The 19,860-nt window shown below is 42.0% G+C and overlaps 2 protein-coding genes across 2 annotated transcripts in view; one reads left to right on the top strand and one right to left on the bottom strand.

Moving 5' to 3' along the window:
* Positions 1–1,904: 1,904 nt before the first annotated feature.
* The window catches only part of LOC308315896 (trypsin), a 43,897-nt gene continuing 25,941 nt past the window's right edge, over positions 1,905–19,860 (top strand). Inside the window, exon 1 of the mRNA XM_080764150.1 lies at positions 1,905–2,023. Within this exon, the coding sequence (XP_080620276.1) occupies positions 2,014–2,023 (10 nt within the window). The 5' untranslated portion in view covers positions 1,905–2,013. The remainder of the gene's footprint in view (positions 2,024–19,860) is intronic.
* Positions 13,836–17,657, bottom strand: LOC308315954 (isoleucine--tRNA ligase, cytoplasmic-like; the record flags this gene model as incomplete). Its single annotated transcript, XM_080764230.1, has 1 exon — positions 13,836–17,657. The coding sequence occupies one exon, from the start codon at positions 17,655–17,657 to the stop codon at positions 13,836–13,838; it is 3,822 nt and encodes a 1,273-aa protein (XP_080620356.1).

Raw genomic sequence — 19,860 nt, 5'->3', positions numbered from 1 at the left:
ATGGCATCTATAGTTGTTGCACTACCGCCATCTACTGGATTGTGATGTCTTCAGTCCATAACCCAAATGTTTGAGTTGGTGGTACCCAGCTAATATACTTCCCTCAGGCCTCAGGGTAGAATTATAATTAGAACGTCTCTTGACTCATGTCCACATTCATGTTCAGGAATGTCATGGCTGCATTCAACCCCAAATGATTTCCAATGAATGCAGTGTGTACATAATGTCTGATGAATTGAAAATGAAGGACCTGGCTAGCCCCTTTCGGCACCCTCTGAATTTTGGACGGCGGTACCCTAGGGGTCCCTGGCCTGATGTAAACAAGTCTTACTGCTTTTCATGGTTTCATCCTCAAAGTAGCAGTTTTTATATTGACCTGTGCTTTCGTTTGAAATGTACCCAGTCTAGCCCTAGAATGTCTGATCTACTGATCTTGCATACATTTCATGTATTCCATAATTGCATACATTTAATGTATTCCATAATTGCATACATTTCATGTATTCCATAATATTATGGAATACATGAAATGTAAGATCACAGACATTCTATTCTACATACTGTGAATAAAACAATCAAACTACACTGCGCGCGCGCGCGCGCGCGCGCGCACACACACACACACACACACACACACACACACACACACACACACACACACACACACAATTATCTTCCTCAGATCCATGTGTTGCAACACAATGTAGCATTTATTCGTGGTAATAATATACAACTACTATAGTTTGAATGCTGACAACTGCCATGATTTAAAAACAAGGAAGGTAAAGAAAGGATAAAGGCAAACTAATTTCACACCATGCAAAGCCTGTTCTTAAATATACATGAACAGTTTATATATTGGGCGGCTGTGGCTCAGGAGGTAGAGCAGATCGTTCAATGATCCCTGGGTCGGCGGTTCGAATCCCGGCTCCTCCTGTCCACATGTCGAAGTGTCCTTGGGCAAGACCCTACATTGCCTCCAATGAGTTGGTCGGTGTGAGCTCGCCACCATGTGTTTGAATGTGGGAAGTGAGGACGCTGGCGTCGACTGTTCGCCGCTTCACCTCCCAATGTATGAATGAATGAACCATTGTAAAGCGCTTTGAGCACTTGGAAAACCGCTATAAAAATGCAATTCATTATATCCCAGTAAACATTGGATTATCAGAAATTTCATTTAAAAACAACAATTAGCCTACTCAGTGCTGTGTGTTTAAAAGTGAACATTCAACCAAAATATTTCCCATAACTTGATTCTAATGTTGCTGTACATGATTCTGTGACCCAATATCTCCAGTGACCTGCGTTTGGGTCCCGATTGACAGTTTGTGCACCACCAAGGGGACAGCTAGCGGGGTCTTCAGCCTTTAGGTAGAAATGATGATTAGAATTATCCACAAGGACATTTGTTTTGTTCCGTACAAGACAATACATAAATATACACCCAAAAAATTACTAAAATTCTATAAAAGGTAAGCTAATTCAAAATGTTAAAGCGTGTGTGTGTGTGTGTGTGTGTGTGTGCACAAAAGGTAAGCTAATTCAAAAGTGTGTGTGTGTGTGTGTGTGTGTGTGTGTGTGTGTGTGTGTGTGTGTGTGTGTGTGTGTGTGTGTGTGTGTGTGTGTGTGTGTGTGTGTGTGTGTGTGTGTGTGTGTGTGTGTGTGTGTACGCACGCCTATATAACAAACAGTACAATATTGAATTACAATTAAACATTGAACACATTTACTATAGGCCTAAGCCTCAGTAACAACTATACATTTTCTCTTTCTTTTTTTTTTTTTACACATTTCTTACTTTTCAGTGTCTATTATCATGTTGACCCATTCTTTGTGTGGAAAATTCTCCTCTTCAGGTCTTCGCTAAATGAAACGGGAAGCAGTTCCTCCACGGTCAGCTCCATATAGGATCCATCAGGTTTGGTCAAGAAGACAGACCACTGATCACCAAACTGCAGTGGGAAGTTTGAACGGACATCAGACAATATCCAGAGCTTCAACCGGCCATGGCATATGAATGAGTGTAAGTCGTTTCTTTTATTACTTTAACACCAAAACGGCTGGGGACTTGTTTCTGTTGTGGTCCTATGTATTCAATTCATCAACATAGCAAAATAAAACTACCGGTATACACTTTGTACAACGTTTCCTGATAGATGTTTTTTCCCAAGCCAGTTTAGAAAGAAACCAGTGTTTCACATCCTTTAATGGATGGTGTCGGTGCATTCCAGATTTTGGTGTCACAGTAGTAGAATGAGAATTCAGCGCGAAAGAACGGTTGGCTGAGTGCATGGGGTCAGATTTTGTACCTCTTTAGACACCGCTCAGCTCTCAAAGGACCAGGTCCTTTGCAAATGCAGGCTGTGCCATGCGATGCTGTGTAGGTTACTGGCATGGAAACCTGGCTTAATGACCGTACAGCCCTAAGGGTCCTACCCCCCCAAGGAACCCAGAGGTTGCAAGCTTTATCTCAGAATGTTGTTCTGCATTGATAACCTGATCTTGTACCTACTCTACCACCTCTCGTCACATGTGTCTCTTTATACTTGCATGTAACAAAAGGCAAAACTTACATCAGTTTTATCATTATAAGCCATAGACATTAGATATATTACCTCTCTCATAAACTGCCGGCAACCACCACAAGGAGAGATGAACTGTTCATCCAGGTCACTGCAAAATTGGTTTATTATTTTTTATAACATACTGTGCTCTCTCATCTATTCCAGTTAACACAAAAGTAATGCCATGCAAGCTGCAGTGCTGCAATTTCTAATAAGAACAGTAACTAGCCTGCAGATGAGGTAGATTCATTTATTTTCAGGGCAATCTATTCCTTGCAAGTCCTGAGGGAAACAAAATATTTCTCATTCACACCACAACGCCATGTAAACATCCAACAACAATGAGTAGCTGCAACAAGGAACAGCTTCAGTTTAATGCCTGAATCATGATGGGAATCAATATTAGACGCATTGCTTGAATCCAAAGGCAATGGCATACAGTATATTGTTGGTAAAAGTAGTACCTGGAGATGGCAATGGCTTTATAACTCCTGTATCCTTCAGACACAGCCTTGGCTATAGCTGTCCTTTCTGCACACAGACCAAGATTGTAGCATGCATTTTCAACATTGCAGCCTGTTGGCAGAGCAGAGAATTGAGTTTTCATATGAAACGGAAGAGATTCACACAGCCTCCATAATACATAAAGTCCATAACTTTCTGTTTTTTAAGCTTGATACAGATACATGTATTAATTTACTAGACGACGTCATGGGTCTAGTAAATAAATACTGTGGGTCCACTCCTGGTTCAGTGAGACGTGACATTTTAGTGATTGCACCAGGTGACCTTTACTGTCTCTGGAATAATACCAAAGAGGAACAGAACTTTGAAACGATAGTTTGGCACGTAGTCATGCAATACTCTGAAATCTCAGAATGCAGCTTAAACAACTGGTCTGGAATTAGCTGTGAGCTGAGATATTGTAATGTAGGCTACAATTACATAATTATGTTACATGTATATATTATATAACAATACAGTATATAACAAATTACAATACAGAGATTCGTGTAATGTTGAGTCTTAAGCAGAGATTGTACTGTACCTGTGAAGACGGTGCCATCATTTGTCATAAGGGCTGCTCCTACACTGAATTTGCTGTAAGGACAATACGCAAATTCTTTGGCCTTCTGGGACTTGCGAATTAGTGGTTCAATCCAATCGTCCTTCTCAATGGTTAGCTTGCCGACTTCTGTCACTGCCTCAGTGACTTTGCATGCACTGATTTTCAAGTTTGCCATCCCATTCATTGTAAATGAAAAAAGTAAGGGACAGAGTGAGAGAAAAAGAGATAAATATTGGGAGAGACGGAAAGGATACAGTGCAGTGGAGAGATGAGTTTACTACTGGGCATAAACAGTTTTTTTTAGGAGACACAATTGCTGTTTTTTTGGACCTGCCCCCACAGCTGGGCCACACGTGGTCCAGAGGGAGGCCCACAAGTTCTTTAGGGTAAGTGTAGCGTGTGTAATGAGTTTTAGAGAGATGCTGCTGTTTTAAGCTGTATAAGAAGTGTGCTCAGTGGCTCATTATGCTCTGCTGTCATTGTGGTAGATGTGGTTGACGGTTGTAAGCATACAAATAATCCAAAACCCAAACATTAAAAAAACTGATTTATTGACACTGAACATCTGATATTTTGCTCATTATGCTCTGCTGTCATTGTGGTAGACATGGTTGTAAGCATACAAATAAACCAAAACCCAAACATAAAAACATTGATTTATTTTATTGTTGCTGAAATTGAGCATCTGATATTTAGCTCATTATGCTCTGCTGTCATTGCGGTAAAATCTAAACCCAAACATAAAAATCGCCTATGTGAAAACTGAGTGGTGCAACTATATGTTTATGTGATAGTTACTGTACTGTACAATGCTCTGTACTGTACTCTACTGGTACTCCTACTGTACTACTCGTACTGAACTCCTCGTACTGAACTGTAGTACTTGTACTACTTGTACTGTACTATACTACACGTAATGAACTGCAGGGGTCTGCAATCTTTTCTCATGAAGTTCCATTTTCGTGATAGTCAGCGTGCCATATAATAACCATAATTTTATGACACTGTGACCACATCAAAATGTAATATTGCCAACTGATTTTGATTGTCACATACACATAACAACGTTAGAAATATTTTCTTTCACATCAGGATGTAATGATCATTCTAATCAGAGCAACCCTCCAATCTCTCAGAATCCCTCCCCAGTCATGATTTAGGAGTTTGAATGAACGTACAAACGTGTGCAGGATGTAATGTAGATGTGAGTCGATTTTTGGATTATTTAATGTTAAAAGAAAAATTGTTTCTGTCTCACACTTAATGCCATTGTGCCAATGTTGGCACCCGTGCCTAAGGTTGCCTACCCCTGATGTACTGTACTGTACTGTGCTGTACTTTGTATTCTACTACTTGTACTGTACTGTACTACTTGTACTGTACTTTCACATGTTATGGGATTATTTTGCTTTGTGCACAATAGCATATTTTCATAGTTTGTGTTCTGTTCATAGTTTGTGTTCTGTTTTATGGATTAGTCATGACCATTTCCGATTAGTAGTGATCAAAGAGACAGCCGACATTAATAGCCGATTAAAAAACATGAATTAATTTATTTTATTTTTTTGTCAAAATATACAGTAACACAAAACTGTGTTCTTTAAATGCATTTAAGAATATTTATCAATTCGGAAAAAAACAAACAGTGCAGGGGACTCGCAGCATTTATTATAAATTTAACAAATTATTAATAAAATACTATACCCTTAGATGTTCTATCAAATGCAACATTATAATCCCATAGCTCCCACATTTCTTATAAACTGAATTATAAATAAAACATGACCCTTTGGAATTTCCATAATTATTGACTCAAAGAAACTGAAAATGTTTGCCAAATTTGTTTTCTTTTTCTTTTCAAAATCTTTTTCAGTGTCCGAAATCTCAGTGGCAGGCATACACAATGACATTTGTGATCTCAGATCACAAATGGAAGAACGGAACAAAAAAAAAACTCAACTAACAAGACAAAACGGGAAAGAAAGAAAAGAAAAAGGACAAGAAGTAAAAAAAAAAAAAGCATTATTAAATCCAGAATGCATTGCACACAGGTGTTTTGTCAAGGTTAGTGTTGGTTGATTGTTGATTTGATCCAGCTGACATAGTTCCTCACTCTGGTGTACACTTCAGGATAGTATGTGCTGTCACAACTGCTGCCCCATGAGACAATGCCCTCAAATTTCCCATTGCAGACAAGTGGACCACCTAAGTCACCCTGCAGAAAACAAGAGAAATGATACCTGATGAACAAAGAGGTCTTTCCTTTTGTGAGATATGTACACACACCCTAGGCCTAAAGTACTGTTCTCGCTACTCCAATGTCAAATGGCACTGCTCATTTGACGGTGAATTCCTTATTATTGTTCTCCATGACACTGATGGGATATTGTTTCAACACATTTAAAGGTGCGCGTGCGACCACAATAATTCATACTGGGGCATAAAAAAGTACTGCTGTGTGTATACTACTGTACTTGTACTGTATGCCCAGATTGACAGCAGAAAGAAAGCCTGCATCACGTGTTTCCCTGAATTGTTTCCTATCTCTTTGATCAACCTTTGTCAGAGCAGAACAGTAGATGTTTCAATTGTCCATTTATTTTCACTCCTAACCACAGCTAACCATTGTCAAAACATTCTATGACATGACTCCATCAATCCTATTGCTGTTAACCAGATCATATACAAGATTACCCTCATGCCCCTTTTCCACCAAAATAACTTTGGTTCTAGAACTGGTTAAGTTCTTTATTTGGTTTACTAGTCCTTACCTGTTCTATATGAACTACCGGTACATGAACGGGTGATTGTGGGAAGTTGGGATGGGAACAAAAGTACATGGGACTTACATAAATACATCTGTGTGTGTCTGGCACACACTCACACACACACACACACACACACACACACACACACACACACACACACACACACACACACACACGTCCCAGAGTTGGTACCTAGGGATCTGACTAGATTTTTCTTTTAAAGCACACATAGCAAATTTAACTAAGAAAATCAAACCTAAAATTGGCTTCCTCTACCGTTATACATCATGTTTTTCTAAAGAAAATAGAGATTAATTCAAGCAACAATCATGCCAATATTTGATTATGGTGATATTTTATGCATGCCACCGACAGCATTTTAAAACCCTTGGATGCACTCTATCACAGTGCACTTCACTTTAATACAGGAGCAAGTTTCAGAACTCATCACTGCACACTAATGGGGGTCCCTGCCATTATCTCTTCAAAATGTCGTAATTAGTGTCAATTTGGGGGTCTTTGAGATGAAACTGCGGGCTACAGTAGCCTACAATACAAGGTCTGCTAAAGAAATCACACCCGTGTGAAGTGAGGGGCGCTAATATATTAAACTGAACTAAATGTTGATTAGCTGATGTAATGGTGATGTCAAACAAATGGTGCAAACCAAACATTAAACGCCATTAACAATCCTCATATGACGTAAATTACACATTATGACGTACATTTTCCCTTCATTGTCAATGCGTTTACAAAACAAACATTGAACTAAACCTGTGTATAGGAGGGGCTTAGCACCCCTCAAAAATAAAAGGACGAAACCAAGCATCTCTGCATGTTTCCATTTCATGTAGTCAATTCATAAAAATAAAAAAACATTATTGACAGACAAATATACACAATACTACTTTGCAAAACCATCATAACAAGTAGGAAACCAACAACAGAACATTCATAACAAACTCGGGGGACGGTGGAGGGCAGCTCCCTCTGGTGTTTGTTTGTGGACTATTGATGTTTTTGAAGTTAAACTAACACAGATGACAGTGCTGCTGTCATTAAACAAGAATATGAAACCTAGGAAAAGGTTTAATCTGCAACACAATTATACTAAACGTTCATTCCCATATGCCACTAAAATGTGGAACACCCTACCAACAGCCATTAAGAAATGTGAATCCCTATAGACTGCTATCAATGATTTCCCGTACTGTAGGCTCATAATGTTTTTCCCTTTTTTACTTAATTTATATATGATGATTTCCTGTTTTTCATAGACATAGGCTATAGAGCGTCGCAGTCCCGCCCCCTACCAGGGCCCAGGAAATGATTCTCCGTTCATTTTCCTCATAGACATTTCAAAAAGTATTTATTTAAAGACGTTTACGCCGCGGACAAAGCCAACTCTTGTCGTGACAAATCATGACAACAAACACAATTTTTTGGGCCAAACATATAATTAGAAATAAACTTTAAATGTACTGTAATTCTTCAAACTGTTAATAAATCAATCAATCAATCAATTATGATGCCCTGGACCATGTTATAATTAGTACTCACGGCTTCCAGCATTGGACTGCAGTCACCACCCACTGCCTGTAGACCAGGGTCCCTCCACAGTAATGTGTCCACACGCCTTTTTGCTCAGACTGCAGAGAAGCCTGATATCCAATTGAGTATGGTCTAACCTCCTGACCACCAATGATCCCTTTGTGTCTCTGTGGGCAACAAGGTCAGAATAATAGTCAAGCATTTGAATGCATCTTTCACATGAGTTCTATAGATTTTTGTGAATTTCCAAGGAAAATTGTCTTTGGTCTATACGTGAGAATATCTAAAATAACTGTTACATAAATGATGTAATACTTTGCAATGTTTCCCGTCTGATTTCAAATGTATGAAGCATCATATGTACCGGACCACAGTCCCAGCCTATGTCAAGCTCAGGTCAGGTGATATTGGTAAATATTTTACCCAGTCTGTGAAATGTGTAACATTTTGTAAAACAAACAAAATTCAAAGGAATCTGAAAATGTGTGGCAAAAAGAAAAAAACATTCAGATATCCTTTAACCTGGGCGCCCGCTGGCCAAGTGGTCCAGGCACATCAGCGCATGCCACATATAGGCTTTGGCCTCACAGCGCGTTGCGTGTTTGAGTCCCGTTCATGACGACCTTTGCTGCATGTCTCTCCCCTTCTCTCTCTCCCTCTTTCCTGTCCATCTTCACTTGATACTATACTATTACTGATAGTTAAATCCAGTTAAATCCATATCATTTCATAACACCCAGTAAGCATTATGGAATCAATATCAGTTTCTAAGTACAACCAGGAAGCTTACCTGTTACAGAGAGAGACAAAAGTAGCAGCAATGAATACCTTACTGTCCGACCCATTTTTCACAGGCATGTAGCAGCTGGTACAGGTATAGATTTACGACATGACAAAATAATGCATTGCTTTGCGTTAGATTATCACCAACAACCTGATAGCCCATCATCAAATTACCCATCCTAGATTTCTCAGCGACACCGCAAAACGTTCAATCTGATAGATGACATATTCCTCTTCATATTTGCTAGTAGTTAGTTTAACACCACTAATCAAGTCTAACAAAGGTCCCACAGCACAACCTGTACAGCTTTGTAAATATTACTACCTATATTCCAGCACATGTATGCAGCAATCTTCGGGGCATCTCCAACTGAACCAGACCAAAAAGTTCCTTATATAGTGTAACTGCATCCTTGCCTACTTTTGTTAAACTATCTTTTATCCCATAAATGACATCCCAAAATGAACAATGATGGTGACCTAGTATATGACAAAGCCATGGTGTCTGGTCGTGTCTTTGGATATATTGTTTGACTGTATCGGTAAACTGGACACCTCCACAGTCATCATGCCCATGATATGAGCAGGTGCATTTCAAAAGAAATGCCCATAGGAATGGCATTCTGGGGCAGTAAGCATTGTTTAGCAACACACACACACACACACACACACACACACAAAGAATGAAGTCTTGGTAAAAGTTCAATGAGGATCTTTTCTGTCATGTTTTTATTCATCTGCTACACCTACATTGCACTGTCAAGCCGACCAATATGGCCAAATATGGAGAGTTCTCATTTCTGTAGCATATTTTGGCTTACGCAATTTTATTATAGGATATTTATCAGATATATTGGCTGTAATCCAGTCATCATGAATCAATGTGTACGTCTTCCCTCTTTCAATGTTTTTATTGGATTTTCTCAATTATTGACATACATTACATTACAAAGACATACATAAAACAAAAGACATAATCAACAACATGCCAGCAAATAATAATACAGAAAAAAGTAGCAGTCAAGTATACTCCCATCATACAGTTGAACTCATACTTTATATAACTTATTCTCATACAGTTATACCCATACATATGACTCTTTTCCATTCCTCTTTTATGAATCTTGCAATAGGTGACCTATAGGTGTACGTCTTCCCTAATAAGTGCATCTCCCTTTGCCTGATGAAGGCAGTTCTTAATTTCATTGTCTTGAATCAAAGACAAAGATTTGATGATTTTGGGTTTGTTTGTGCTGTCAGGAAAGTGTGCTGAGGGAGTGAGGTGGTAATAGTGCAATTGAGCTCAAAAAACCATGTCAAAATGTCACAATCCCTTTAATGGATTATCCATGGAATGGATTCATTGAACGTCTTCATACAAGGCGCTTTACAATGATTGTGCAAATGTGCATTTCATTCACCCATGCACACACATTCATACACTGATGGTGTGGTGGAAGAAACCATGCAAGGCACGACCTGCTCACAGTGTCTTGCTCAAGGACACTTCCACACTAACTCCGAGGGAGCCCGGTATGGAGCTGGGAACCTTCCGGTTTCCTAGCAGCTGCTCTACCTCCTAGCCATCAATTGAAGCTCTTACAAGGAAGAAGGAAATTGCCTGCTGTACCCATTAGTTGCCCAGCAGATGTCACTATTTCACCTCCCACAGGCTGCAAAAGCAAATACACCCCATCAAGTGAAGAGGTTTTGGCCGGACTTTACACTTGATTTTATTACCATACCTTTACCTTCACAAATGCTTTTAATCGCTAGTTTAAAGTTTTTATTTATTTTGTATTATTATTTAGTGGAGGAGCATAGGCATATTTCACGCAATTTAAGAGCCACATTTTGCACAGATGTAGCCCAGGGCATGCTCGAATGATTTAGCTAGGGCACCCAAACTGGTGACCTTTGGTCACCACAGTGGCCAAATCCATACCGCCACCATTAATTATTTCTATGCCAACTATGAGAATACTGTACTTTCCTAGCTTATATAGTGCCTACCCTTTTTGACTTATACTTATATTACAATAGTGCAAGTGGGAAAAGAATATATAACAAAAAAAAAGAAAAAATAATACCGTATATAAAATAGAATAAACTTTTTCTTTACAACAGGCAAGCAAAGGAATACAATTGGTAGAATCATATGGACATGGAAATGATGCATTATAAGAGGTTTATGATGATGTTTTAGATTTTATACTATATTACCTTTAAACATTTTCTTGAATTTATAGATTGAATTTTTGTGGTTATTATCACAACTATTCCATATTTCTGCTGCTATTACAACATTGTTAGTTATTGCTTTTTTTTTAATTTCAAACATCAGTACACACCTCAGTTCGTAATGGTTTACTTTCGGTTGGAACAGCTTCTGAATGCAGTCAGGGAGCAATTTATGTTTCGCTTTGAATTGAACGCCAATAAAGCTGTTTTCTGGGTTACTATATCGTTGAATTTTAGTGTATTATATTTAATAAAGAGTTTATTGATAGGTTCATAATAGTCAGATCTGGCCCGGTTGCTAGGCAACGCCTTGCATAACCCCAGCACCAGGAAAAGTGTGCACGCATCCCTCCCATAAGTAAGTAGCCTTGCCGAGCCATGAGGCCCATAGGGCAGGAGCCTATCTCCTGTTTCTGTAGCCATGATGAGGCCCATAGGGCAGGAGCCTATCTCCTGTTTCTGTAGCCATGATGAGGCCCATAGGGCAGGAGCCTATCTCCTGTTTCTGTAGCGTGAGGCAGCTTGATGTACAAGTACACCACCTGGACATGACGCTAGTATGTCGCAGGGATTTACCCTCAATCCAACCCTTGATGCTGAGTGTCAAGCAGGGAGGCACCAGGTCCCATTTTTAGTCTTTGGTATGACCCGGCCGGGGATTGAAACACGACCTCCCAGTCTCAGGGCGGACAGCCACAGTCATTCGTCAAAGGACTTCTGACCTTTAAATCTCTCAATTATATGATTGTATGAATTATATGATCCACTCCTCCTCTATTCATTTGTGCAGAAGAGTCTGGACCCTGCCTGATTGGCTGACCCCTTCAGCCAATCGGTGTAACAAAAAAGTGACGTCTTTATTGCTTTTATGGCTTGGCCCCATCGTATTGCTGCTTATGCCTACTGTGCTGCTGTGACACCTGACTGTCCCTCAGGATCAATAAAGGCCTATCCATCGATCATACAGTGTACTGTATAAGACATGCAGGACTGTTCATTGGAGCGGCCATAGCAGGTTCGATTCCAGACCTCAGCAATTTGTCGAAATGTTTCTGAGAAAGACACGTAGGCCTACTATTCATAAACGATTAAACCCCCTAACTGCTCTCCGCACTCCTCCGTACAAAACCGTACTGACTGGGGTGTACTTTCTACAGCCACACACTAGAGAGGGTAATGTAACACAATCTTACCACAGGATCTTGTCGAATGTTGCCGTCGTAGATCGTAGTAGTAAGAAGACGAGCCTGCGTAGAATCTTTTCTATATCTTTTGGTATTGGTAAGCAATCTATTCTACATCCAAGTCTCACCTGCTGCTGCTTTCAGAGTAGAGGCAAAGCACATTAAAGTGCAGACGTTTGTTTGTGCATTACTTTCAGTAAATGTTTTGAATTTGACCAGTTTTTCTGAGGCTTATTCTGTGCATCTAAAAATAAGTCGTGTTTCTACAATTTTACCCACTTAAAAATTTTCTTCATATTTAATGTGTAGCATTTGTACTAATAATGTAATTGATCATTTGAGAATCTTTCAGTGACAGCAAACTTTCACTGTCGACTTTTTGGGGGAATTTTTTTTAACACGATGGGAACTAATTATATATGCACAAAAACGAATTTCACACACTTTTTTACTAAAACTAACAGTAAAACTGTGATGTGACGATAAAGCTGATTCTGATTTACTTTCTGGAGCATTATGTATTTGAAGCTTACTACTAGTAGTAAGCTTCAAAGCAAGTGAGAAACATATTTGTCCCCCGGCCCCTAACAAATAACTTTATAATTATGTATGTGTGACTGTGGCCTGACTGACAATGCAAACTGCTTCTAAAAGCTACAGTATAGTTGCAAATTCCTCTTTCAGATAGCAAATATTGTAAAAGGAATGAAATATGATTGAAAACACTAATGTAATTTAATTTTTCCATAGAACAAAGTCACAAATTAAGACATATGCCTCAACAGTTTAGTCTAAACTCTAAAGTAATAGTTGTCTGAGGTAAGGCCAGTACTAAGTAGTTAGGCCTCTTTATTTATTTCATTATTTGTTTTTTCTTCTACTGTATAAAAAGCTTTTGTCCCCACGTCGCAAAGCAAAGCAAAGTTACTATATTTACTCAGGGTAACTGGACTAAGCTCAAGAACTTATTTACAGCCAGGCCCTGCTCATATAACATTTCATGGTAGGGGTTCAATGCCTCAAGATTTGCCATTGACCACGGTAAAATAATTCCAGTCCAATGTCCGCCAAATTTTGTCCCCGCCCGTCTCAAGTTTTGCCATTGACGGTTAATTAAAAATTAAACATAAAAACATTACATTTTTAATTTACGTCATATGTAAAATTTCTTGACAGGGAGTAGCTAACCTTGAACCTTGAACCTTGAGCTGATAACATTTCTACAGTAGATTTGTATTAAACAAACACGTTGCATATAGAAAGAGAATAATTCAAGCTTTCCGTACAGCTGCAATGTTGGTGAGTTTGACGTTATTTTAATACAATTAGATAGGACTGTTCTGTTTGGATGAATGGGCTGTCTATGGGAAGTTGCACCTAGGTAGCAGCTTGCTGGCAAAATGGCAGCCGTGTGCATATCATCACTAGGCATTCTGATTGCCCGGAATTAACCAATCACTAGCAACAGGCATTCTGATTGGTCAGTATGGGATAATGATATAGGCCTATTTTTGCTGGGTCTTTCTCTGCCTTTATTTATAGATTGTAGTAGAGACGGACAGGAAACGGGAGAGAGATGGGGACAGACATGCAGCAAAGAACATCGTGAACGGGACTCAAACCTGCGGTGCGCTGTGAGCCTATAGTTGCCCGGAGCACAAAGCCAGCGGTTCGTTTATGCCTCAGCGGTGGTGGGGAGAGCTCTCACATAGATGGTTTTGGTGTCCAGACACTTCACTGAGGAATCGGCTGGTAGCTCCTGAGTAAGGTACTGATTCAGGTAGAGTTTGAGCCGTCTGTTCCGTAGCCCAAACACCTTGGCAGTCTCTGCCAGCAGGCTTGCATGGTTCAGCCCATTGCAACCCACAGGGTTCTCCAGGAGGAGGGTGGCAACCTTTCCAGACAGGCACTCGGATGCATATCTATCGCAGAGTACCAGGTTGATATAGGGACAGAGCAGGCTGTCTGTAGTGGGGGCGGGGCTAGGGGAGGAGCCTGGTGATGTCACTGACAGAGTTGTACCACTGAGAGCCTGAAGGTCTGATGCATTCTTCAACTCAGTCTCGCTGTTGAAGAAAGAAAGCTGGGTGTTGTTGGTTCCGAATACACTGCTGCACACCTCCCGAAGCTTGTTCATGTCCACTCTGTTATCTCCAATTGGGTTCTCCAAAATAACCACCCCCTCTTGTTCCTTGTTGGCAAGTTTGACCCTGAGATTGATGTAGGAGCATGCAGGTCCATTCAGATTAATTTTGGGTGCTGAAGACCCCTTCACTATGGTTAACTCTAAGTCTAACTTCAAATCTGAGCCCTTAAGCTGTGTCTTCTCTACAATGAGACTGGGTAGGTATACAGGGTAGGGCAGCAGAGGAGCTTTGGTGGTGGCCACGATGACCTCTGCGTGAGCCTGGATCACAGAGTCCAGGTACTCCCCTGCTGGCTGGCAACGGTAGTAGACTTCTATTTCATCTGAAGGCACCAAGTGTGCCTTCTGGCGTAGCTTTTGAATGCGGTTGATGACCTCTCTGGCCACCCCTTCATCCAACATGGACTGGTCTGGGCATACATGCAACAGCATCAAGACCTGTGCATCAGAGTGTTTCTCATACTGCTTGGCTGTGTCAGAGCTCTGGTCGAAGGTGTACATGAGCCTCAGATCATTTTCATGAAGCTCATGACCATCCACCGTGATGGAGCCTGCCATCTGGAAGGCCTCCAGCTGTTCCTTGGTCAGCTCCTTGATGGAGGCAGTGACAGCTTTGAAGGCCCCCTTCAGCCTCTTGCCCAGCACCATGTGGTCAGGCTCTGCCCTCAGACAAATGCCATACTTGCCCATGTCAGTCGATAGAGTCAGCTGGCGCACATTTAGCTCCTCCAGGATGTATTTCTCCAGAGACTGAATGTCTTTGAGAGCTTCAGGGTCCTGGTGGATCACAACCACCTCCTTCAGAGGGATCTTTACAGGTAATGTTTGCCTGTCTCGGATCACTCTGCCCAGCTCGATCACCGACTGCATCTTGGAGACGGCGCTCTCAATGCGCTTGTCTATCAAACCCTCCCTGACTTGGGGCAGCATGAGATAGTGGATGCTGCTGTTGTCCTCCTTCACAGAGGCTGGGTCAATGAGGTGAACCAAGTTCTGGTACATCATCTCTGTGATGAACGGAGTGAAGGGAGCCATCAGCCTGCACATAGAGAAGAGAACGCTGAAGAGCGTCTCGAGTGCACACAGGCAGTCCCCAGCACCACTGGGGACAGCACCCTTGAGACGGCGACGGTTGGTCCTCACATACCAGTTGGTGAGCATGTCCACAAACCTGATGAGCCGCGGTACCACAGTGTACAGACGGTATGCGGCCATCTCCTTCTTAAAGAACTGTATGAGAGACTGTGTGAAGGACTGGATCCATTTATCCATGATGTTATCACTCTGCTTGTCCATGTTCTCATTGTACAGGAACTGGACGTCTTCCTCCTTGTCCAGCCGTTGCACGTTCTGCACCATGAAGCGATAGGCGTTGTACCAGGGCAGGAATACGTCTTTCAGGACATCATGCACGCCAGCCTCCTCAAAACGTAGGTTCTCTCCTCTGACTACAGGAGAGTTTATCAGATACAATCTGAGGGCATCTGCTCCATAGTTCTTCATTATCTCTCCTGGATCTGGGTAGTTCTTCTTGCGCTTGCTCATTTTCTGTCCATCGCTCGCCAGCACCAGTCCATTGACAATGACATTCTTGAATGGTGGCTTCCCAAACAGAGCCGTAGACAGCACCAACAGGGTATAGAACCATCCTCTGGTCTGGTCAATGCCCTCAGCAATGAAGTCAGCAGGGAAAGTGTCCTCAAACTCCTTCCTGTTTTCAAAAGGGTAGTGAGCCTGGGCATAGGGCATGCTGCCGCTTTCAAACCAACAGTCAAACACCTCTTTTACCCTACGCAGCTCGCCCTTACCACACCGCGATGGGATGGTCAGGTGGTCAATGCTCTCCATATGTAGATCAGTTACTCTGACTCCCGTCAGCTCCTCCAGTTCTTCCATGGATCCTATACACACCACCTCCTCAAAGTCATCGCTGACCCAAAGAGGGATGGGTGTGCCCCAGTAGCGGTTCCTGGAAACGGCCCAATCATGTGCATCCCTCAGCCAGTTCCCGAATCTCTTCTCGCGAACAAAATCTGGAACCCAATAGCATTTTCCATTGTTCTCCAGTAGTTTCTCCACCATGTGCTCCACTCTTATGAACCAGCTCGGGACGGCTTTGTAGATCAAAGGGGTGTCAGACCTCGGGCAGTGTGGGTAGCTATGCGTGTAGGAGCTGGAATTGACCAGACGGCCCTTCTCCTTCAGCCACTTGATGATGTTCTTGTCTGCAGCCTTGACATTCTGTCCCACAAAGTCTGTGACCTCTCGAGTGAAGCAGCCTGAGCTGTCCACGGGGCAGACAGGAGCTTGGTCCCTCTGAATGATGCCATACTCCATGCAGATTCTGTAATCATCAGCTCCAAAGTACGGTGCCTGGTGAACAACTCCAGTACCCTCCGCTTCTTTGACATAGTTATCCGTCACTACTTGGAATGCACCTTTCTCTCCACACTTGGAAAAGTACTGAAAGAGAGGTTCGTATTTCAATCCTTTCAACACCTTTCCTGGAAATTTGTCCAGGATGGTGTACTCACTCTCAGACTTGAACAAAGCTCCAAGCCTGGCATCCATCATGATGAAGGTTTGACCTGTTTTGTTGTCTTTGACCTTGACATACTGCAACTCTGGGTTTACACAGAGGGCCAGGTTGCTAGGCAACGTCCAGGGTGTGGTTGTCCAGGCAATCAGAGCTACACCTTTGTCCTCCAGCAGTGGGAAGTTGACAATCACTGACGGGTCCTGAACATCCTTGTAGTTCTGGTTGGATTCTAAGTTTGAGAGAGGGGTGTTGCAGGCAGTGGAATAAGGCATGACCTTCACGCTCCTGTACACCAGACCCTTGTCATAAAGCTGTTTAAATACCCACCAGACAGTCTCCATGAACCAGGGGTAAAGAGTCTTGTAGTCATTGTTAAAGTCAATCCATCTTCCCATTCTTCTCACTGCGATCTCCCACTCATTGGAGTATGTCATGACAATGTCTCTGCACCTTTTGTTGTATTCCGCAATGCCCATCTTCATCACGTCATCAGGCCCTTTGATGTTAAATTTTTTGTCAATCTCATGTTCAACAGGCAAACCGTGACAGTCCCAGCCAAAGCGCCGGTCCACATGAAAGCCACTCTGGTGGGCAAATCGGGTGACGATGTCCTTTATGGTGCCAGCCAGGATGTGCCCATAGTGGGGACGACCAGTGGCAAAGGGAGGACCATCATAGAATGTGTATTTGGGCCTGTTTTGGGACTGTTTGAGGCATTGCTGGAAGCAGTCCTTGTCCTTCCATAATTGGAGGATCTTCTCTTCTTCAGAGGGAAAGTTGATGGATTCAGGAACTTGCTGTAGGCCTACCATGATTTTATTAGAGTCTAGAACCGCCACAGTGGTGTCCTAACCAAGATGTCTAGATCCCTGTATATTGCAGAAATATCTGGATTGTAAGGGCAAATATCCTGACTCGTACTGAAGATGATGAAGTCTCCTTGGTGAGAGCTGATCAAGGTACTAGAAGGTTGAATGCCAACACGGCCTTGAGAAGTCACAGCCGCATCTAATACTCAAGAAGTGATGGTCACCCTTTACCAGCTATATTTATATGGAGTTCTATGATGTCATGGAGCTATAGATCACTGTTTCCCAAACAGTCATCGGAACCCTTGAGATTCAATATATCTATAATATATCACGAGTAAGACGCGCAAACGCGGGAAGCGAACGCAGATCGTCACCATGACTCAGCCATAACCATATAAGGAGTCCCCAAAGCAGCTATATGTCCAAATATGGAGTGTGTTGCATCAATCACAAACAAATCACTCAGCTCCATATATGGGCACAAAGGGGGGACACACAGACACACACACAGACATGATCTGCTAGGTCTCATTGCGAACGCAGTGAGCACTTACTACGAGTAAGACGCGCAAACGCGGGAAGCGAACGCAGCTGAGACCCTGCAGATCATGTCTGTCTGTCTGTGTGTCTGTCCCGCTGTTACTGTATATGTGGACCTGGCCCCTTTTGTGCCCATATATGGAGCTGAGTGGACCTGGCCCCTTTTGTGCCCATATATGGAGCTGAGTGATTGCTGATGCAACACACTCCATATTTGGATAGCGGGACAGACAGACACACACACAGACAGACAGACAGACATGATCTGCTAGGTCTCATTGCGAACGCAGTGAGCACTTACTATGAGACCTAGCAGATCATGTCTGTCTGTCTGTCTGTCTGTGTGTGTGTCCGTCTGTCCCGCTATCCAAATATGGAGTGTGTTGCATCAGCAATCACTCAGCTCCATATATGGGCACAAAAGGGGCCAGGGCCACTCAGCTCCATATATGGGCACAAAAGGGGCCAGTGATTTGTTTGTTGTGGACCTGGCCCCTTTTGTGCCCATATATGGAGCTGAGTGCGTTCGCTTCCCGCGTTCGCGCGTCTTACTCGTAGTAAGTGCTCACTGGTTCGCAATGAGACCTAGCAGATCATGTCTGTGTGTGTGTGTGTGTCTGTCTGTCCCGCTATCCAAATATGGAGTGTGTTGCATCAGCAATCACTCAGCTCCATATATGGGCACAAAAGGGGCCAGGGCCACTCAGCTCCATATATGGGCACAAAAGGGGCCAGGTCCACATATACAGTAACAGCGGGGCAGACACACAGACAGACAGACATGATCTGCAGGGTCTCAGCTGCGTTCGCTTCCCGCGTTTGCGCGTCTTACTGGTAGTAAGTGCTCACTGCATTCGCAACAATAGATTGACATTTTCAATCTCAAAGAGTCTAAGGTCTCATCTCAACACATTCTCAACAAACATTTACCACTGCACAGGGATTTTACAGAACCGCAGATACCCCGATATGGTCATAAACTGATAACTTCAGGGATCTCCATATATGGGCATAAAGGGATCAAGGACATCGTTCCGAGAAGGCCAACAGGCACCAGTCTAGTATCAGTAATTAGCTGTGTGACTGAATTATAACACAAACGTGTACTGTGTTTATGACTACATTGTATGTCCACTTCTTCCACACTCGACTTAGATTGCTATGCTGTTGGCAGCATGACAATTGTTGTCACTTGGTTGACCTACTGTATACAATGGCCTGTGGACCTTCATAGAAAAAAAGGTTACCTATGTAACCATTAAAATTAAATGATTGCAAATGTTTGGTTTTTTTTAGGTCGTTTTAAAGCAGTGTCTCATTCTCCTCTGCTGTTGTGGCAGATTGTGGTATACAGCGGAGCCAAAACAAAAACAAACATATTGTTGATGAATGCTTACCTTTATTTAATAAAGAAAATCACAAAAACAAAGAAAATATTTTTTAAATGCTTTAAACATCAAAATAAAAGTATTACCAGTCTTTTGTACACAGAGTTTGACAATCGGCTACATTTGTCTAATGTTGTTCAATACAACCACAGATCACATGAAAATGCTAATGTGATTTAAAACCTAATGCTAGTGTGTCAAAACCTAATTGGCATGCTATTAGTATTAACTAACATAACTAACAATGTCGATTAGAAAAAAATGTAATGGTGAAT

The sequence above is a fragment of the Protomyctophum bolini genome (genome assembly GCF_963924005.1).
Source record: "Protomyctophum bolini genome assembly, chromosome: 5".
NCBI classification, from domain to species: Eukaryota; Metazoa; Chordata; class Actinopteri; order Myctophiformes; family Myctophidae; genus Protomyctophum; species Protomyctophum bolini.
Note: the sequence above shows the minus strand (reverse complement) of the source record. Positions and strands in the feature narration are given on the sequence as shown.